Genomic DNA, 5,641 nt, shown 5'->3' on the forward strand with positions numbered 1-5,641 from the left:
ATATAATTTTAAATTTTAAATTATTTAAGATAAACATATCTTTTAGATTTAAAAATATTTATTCACTTAAAGGTAGTTATAGCTAACCACACTACTAACACTATAAATAGTAGATACCGATGATATAAATCATATAATAAACATCAATAGAAATTATTCATAGTATCTTCTCTTCTATTTTTGTTCCACAATGGGTGTGAATCAGTGTGTGAAAGTAGCTCTCTTTTTAGGTCTCTTAGTATTATTTTGTCCTTCTTTTTCTTCATCAGAAGATGTGAAGCTTAAAGTGAAAGGGGTCACAAACATTGCTACAACTGATGAGAATTTCATATGTGCAACATTGGATTGGTGGCCATCTAATAAATGTGACTATAACCAATGTCCATGGGGAAAAGCTGGAATTCTCAACTTGGTATTTTATTTATTTTGTTCGATACTATTGTTGTACATTACCATTCAGAATATTGTATGCATTTTTAAATATCATAATGATAATTAATTATTGTTTTTGCAACCTTTTTACAGGACTTGAATAACACGATACTCTCAAATGCAATCAAAGGCAAGTCATATTTTCTCTAAATTCAAACCATTTTAATTAATATATATTAATTATAACTGATTTTTATTATGTTAGACTAACTTAATTAAATTTAGTTAACAAAAATATTTGAATGTGTAGTATTATTCTAATTAATCCAACCATTTAATTGCTTTTAAAATTGTTGCAGCATTCAATCCTCTGAGGATTAGATTAGGAGGTTCACTACAAGATCAAATTATTTACCAATTTGGAAAGCAAAAGCACTGTCCAACTATGAGAAAGAAAGAGAACGGCTTGTTTGGATTCAGTGTTGGATGCCTTCCCAAGAAGAGATGGGATGAAGTGAATCACTTTTTGAACAAAACCGGGTAATTAATTAATTAATATATATATTATTTTAATTTCTCAATATTATTATAATTACTTCACAAACAATCAATCTTATCTTATCTTATTCACTTATAATTTGCAGTGTCAAATTTACATTTGGCTTAAACGCACTCGTTGGCAAGAAAAATTCCAAGGAAGACCAATTAAACTGGAAGGGAGATTGGAATCCAAACAATGCCATAAGCCTCATGAAGTACACTGTCTCAAAAGGATACAATATAGACTCATATGAATTAGGTATCAAATTAAATTGAAACCCTTTAATTTTTATAATTTACTAATTTAATTTTTACCCATGATTTTTTATAAATTTAACATCTTGTGCTAATTAATCATATAGGAAACGAGCTATGCTCTGAAGGAGTATCAGCAAGAATAGATAGTGTTCAATATGCAAAAGATATCACAAAACTAAGGCACATAATTAACTCATTATACCCAAATGCCACAACAAGACCAAAGGTGATGGGTCCAGCTGGATTTTATGGTAAAGAATGGTTTGATAGCTTCTTGCAACATGTTGGACCTGGTGTCATTGATGGAGTTACACATCACATTTATAACCTTGGTGCTGGTACGTTTAATAATTCAGAATGTTTTTTGTTGCTTGATTAATTTGTTTAATTCTAAGAATACAATTGTATTATAAAATTATATTATATAGGTGTTGATAGGGATCTTATTAGCAAGGTTCAAGACCCATATTTCTTGAGCAAAATTGCACAAACTTTCAAGGATGTTTCAACGGCTGTGAAGGAATTCACACCATGGGCTGGAGCATGGGTTGGAGAATCTGGTGGAGCTTATAATAGTGGAGGCAAAGATGTATCACATACTTTTGTTAATGGCTTTTGGTAAGTTTTATTTTTTTTATTTTAAATTGAATTTCAGCTCTCTCTTTTTTAATAATTTTTTTAATTAATAATAACTATAGGTATTTGGACCAATTGGGTATGACATCAACCTTCAACCACAAAGTTTATTGTAGACAAGCTTTGATTGGAGGAAACTATGCTTTGCTAAATACAACATCATTCATTCCTAATCCAGATTATTATGGGTATGTCATATATATTCATTCATATTTATATAAGTAGTTAAATTAGATGTCATTTTTGAATGAATAACAATTTTATTTTCTTTAAACAGAGCACTTTTGTGGCATCGGCTTATGGGAACCAATGTACTTTCTATTTCTCATGATAGTTCACCATATCTACGTACATATGCTCATTGTTCTAAACAAGGGGTAAGTTAATAATTTCATTTATACATTTTATTTTTTTATTTTAAAATAATTTTTTAAAAATTATAACATATTTTCTAACTAATTATTGTCTCAGAGCGGAATCACATTGCTACTAATAAACATGGAGAATTCAACATCTTTCGATGTGTCCCTTGTGAATGACATGAATCTTTATCCGGAGGAGTTGGCATCAGAAGGAATAAACACAGTGAATTTGATGGATTCATTGAAAAGGGAAGAGTACCACTTGACACCTAAAGATGGAAACATTCAAAGTGATGTTGTGCTTTTGAATGGAACTCCATTAGAACTTACCAAGTCGAAGGAAATTCCAGAGCTTAAACCAAAGATTGTTGATGCTTCTTCTTCTTCTCCGATCAAAGTTGCACCTCATTCAATAGTCTTTGTGCAAATCAATAATTTCAATGCACCTGCATGTGCACCTCCTACAAAATAGATTACTAGGGTTCTCTATTGTTTCTTTTTTATTTTTCTTATAGAACTTAAATAGAGTTATTAAGACTTATAGAGCATATGCATATATATATATATATATATATGTACTTTGCTGGGAATAGTTTATGATTAAATTTTCTTTTTAATTTCTTTTATTTTCAATTAGTTATATACTTATCTTTTTTATTATTGATGACTTCAAAGATACGCATATTATTTACAGGATTAAAAACTAACTGATTAACTGACACTATATATTCATATATAACGATTTAAATTCACAATTGAATAAAACTTGAAATATTCATGATAACTTTTTAATATTGTTTTATAATAAAAATCTGGTATATTAGTAACAGAATTAACTTCCTCAGCTAAGTTAACTAAGTTATCAGTAATAGAATTATCTTCCTTAACTATTTTAAGTTTTTAACTTTTTAACTTTTTCATTGTAATAAATATTTTTTCCTCTGCAAAAAAAAAAAAAAAAGAGAGAATAAAGAGAAAAAAATTGAATAAAGAAAATCTCAATCAGCTAATACACGAGAATTTCATGTTTGGATGTAAATTTTAATAAAGGTTTACTTTGTTTACAAGCCACGGAATAATAATTGAATGTTTATACTATAGCAATTTGCTGATTTCCTCATTGAATTAGCATAAAATTACTCTTTTAAAAAAAAAGGTACTAGTTCCATATATATAATTGAGCTATCCACTTGTTGGACCTAAAGATCTGTGTTTCAAACTGTGTACAATAGTATTAAATATAATTAAAAAATAGGTTTAACTACACAACAAGATTTCTAATTAATTTTTTTATAGATAATATAAAATTTAAATTTTTAATATAATAGTTATATATTTACTATAGTTATAGTAATTTGACTATTGCCAAAAATGAAAAATCATAAACTTCTTGTGTTTACCAAAAAGAATGTACTGTGCATATTAAGAGAAGAAATTAAGAGTCTTTGGCCTACAAGAAAGATATTAACATAAACTTTCACTAATTCACAAGATAATTGTCACACAAATCTTGGTTCACTAATTTATCTTGAGCATTATATTCTCATGCATACCTCAAATCACTGGTTTTACCAATAATGCTGAAATGTACCATTCATTCTTCTGAATCCCATCATGATGAAGCTTCTTTGCAGCATGCCATCTAAATCTGTTGAACCCAACTCTATCAAACATTGACAAATAAGTTCCATTAACATGTGATCCAAAGCAGAAGAAATGTTCAAGCCAGAAAGTTTCCCCTGGCCTCAACACCCTATACACATCATATAGAAAAAACTCAAGCATAGTCTCTGGCAACTAATTCCCTATGAATTCCATGGAATGAACAATATCAAGTGTGTTCTCAAAGAATTGAAGCCTCTGAGATATGCTGAGATGAATTGGAGTCAATCCCCTTGATGCAATGAAGTGGCTGAATGAACTGTCCAAATCCAGTGTGCTTGTGATGATTGTCACATTCCTTTCTTTCATCCTTGCGGCAAATGTCCCTGTTCCACCATCAATGTCAAGTCCGATATGGATCGTGCTGTCGGATCTTTTCGTCCCAAGAACTTGGTCTATCCCAAAATCAAGTCCACCATCATCAAAGATCCACCTACCCTTTTCCCTTCCTTGTAGATCAAAGCAATCTTTACAGTACCCTTTATTGTTCTTCCTCTCAATGAGGCACTTGTGACTCTTACAAGTGTAAGGATCCCAAACAATGTTGCTATCTGGTGGAATTTCTCAAAGGCTATCTTGCAAATCTTGATTTGGCTCAACAAAATCTTTTGGTGACTTGGGATGGCACCTTCTTTTAGGGAGTGGCTCACACCCTTTTGACACAAGCATTTGTGCAAACACCTCATCTGCAAGGCATTCACCTCCTATGTCATATGACATGTATTGGTTCAACTCATCTTGGAACCTCAAACACACCGCGCCAATTGGAGAATGAATCTCATCTGATCCTATCCTATCCATTGCGAGTATCCGAAAGGGAGCTTGTAAGAGGCAAGTGCAAGATTAAGCTCTTCATTCGAAGACCTTTCGCCATTGTTGTTTCTAGAATATTTCTTGTCTTGTTGGACAAAAAGGTTAGTTGAGTTGAGCCTACGGTGAAGTTCAGACAAAAGTGAATAGCTAGCAGCAAGTTGAGATTTTGTGGTGTTGAGTTTTTGCAAGATTGAGTTAAAGTTATTATTATGATGAGGAGGATGATGATACAAAGAGCTAAATGGGCCAGTAACAATGTATATGTTGACAAGGTTTTTGTGACTATTACTAGCACAAGGGGATTCAACTTGTGTTTTAGGGTGTGACTATGACTATGTCCATGTTGATGATCATAACCTTGAAGCTTCAATTCCCATTTCTTTCTTCCCTCAAAGGGCTTAGAAACGATGGGGAAGAATTGCAAAGACAAAAATAAAATTATCAACATGGAACTAATGATGCTTCACAAATATATATTGGTTTTTTACGATATTTTCTCACTCGAAATTTCATTTAATGATGTGTCCTTAGCGAATAAATTATTATGCATTAATGAGAATTGATTTAATTATATTTTAACAAAGATTTTCTTAGATTCATGAATACAATTTTGGATTCTTAGCTTGGTTTGCTTTAATTGGATGGGTCAACACTTAAAAAAGATTATATCATCCAAGTATAATTGGTCAAAATGATATTATTTGTATATTATGTAAAAAAGAGATAGAACATATATTTCATTTGTTTATTAGTTGTAAATTTATTGGGCACGTGTAATGTATTTAGTTGTATACGTCAGATAGACGGTAGACAATTTTAAGTAATCTTAAGTAGCCTTTTAATAATTGGATTTATGCACTTAGAGAAAAAAAAAAGAGCAGAATAGATGGTTGATTAGCTTTTTTTACTGTTATTTAAAATATTTGGCTTGAAAAAATATTAAGATTTTTAGGAACAAGTAATTAGGTGTAAAGAATGTTATTAATAGATCGGTTAAA

The 5,641-nt window shown here is 30.6% G+C and overlaps 1 protein-coding gene and 1 pseudogene across 1 annotated transcript; one reads left to right on the top strand and one right to left on the bottom strand.

Annotated features, from left to right (window-relative positions):
• Positions 157-2,722, top strand: LOC107616242 (heparanase-like protein 2). The gene is made up of 9 exons (XM_016318224.2): positions 157-412; positions 526-562; positions 732-912; positions 1,017-1,171; positions 1,275-1,508; positions 1,599-1,788; positions 1,869-1,994; positions 2,084-2,183; positions 2,278-2,722. The coding sequence occupies exons 1-9, from the start codon at positions 191-193 to the stop codon at positions 2,638-2,640; spliced, it is 1,608 nt and encodes a 535-aa protein (XP_016173710.1). The 5' UTR covers positions 157-190; the 3' UTR covers positions 2,641-2,722.
• Positions 3,591-5,158, bottom strand: LOC107616241 (annotated as a pseudogene).

This window comes from Arachis ipaensis, chromosome B09, assembly GCF_000816755.2.
Source record: "Arachis ipaensis cultivar K30076 chromosome B09, Araip1.1, whole genome shotgun sequence".
Taxonomy (NCBI): domain Eukaryota; kingdom Viridiplantae; phylum Streptophyta; class Magnoliopsida; order Fabales; family Fabaceae; genus Arachis; species Arachis ipaensis.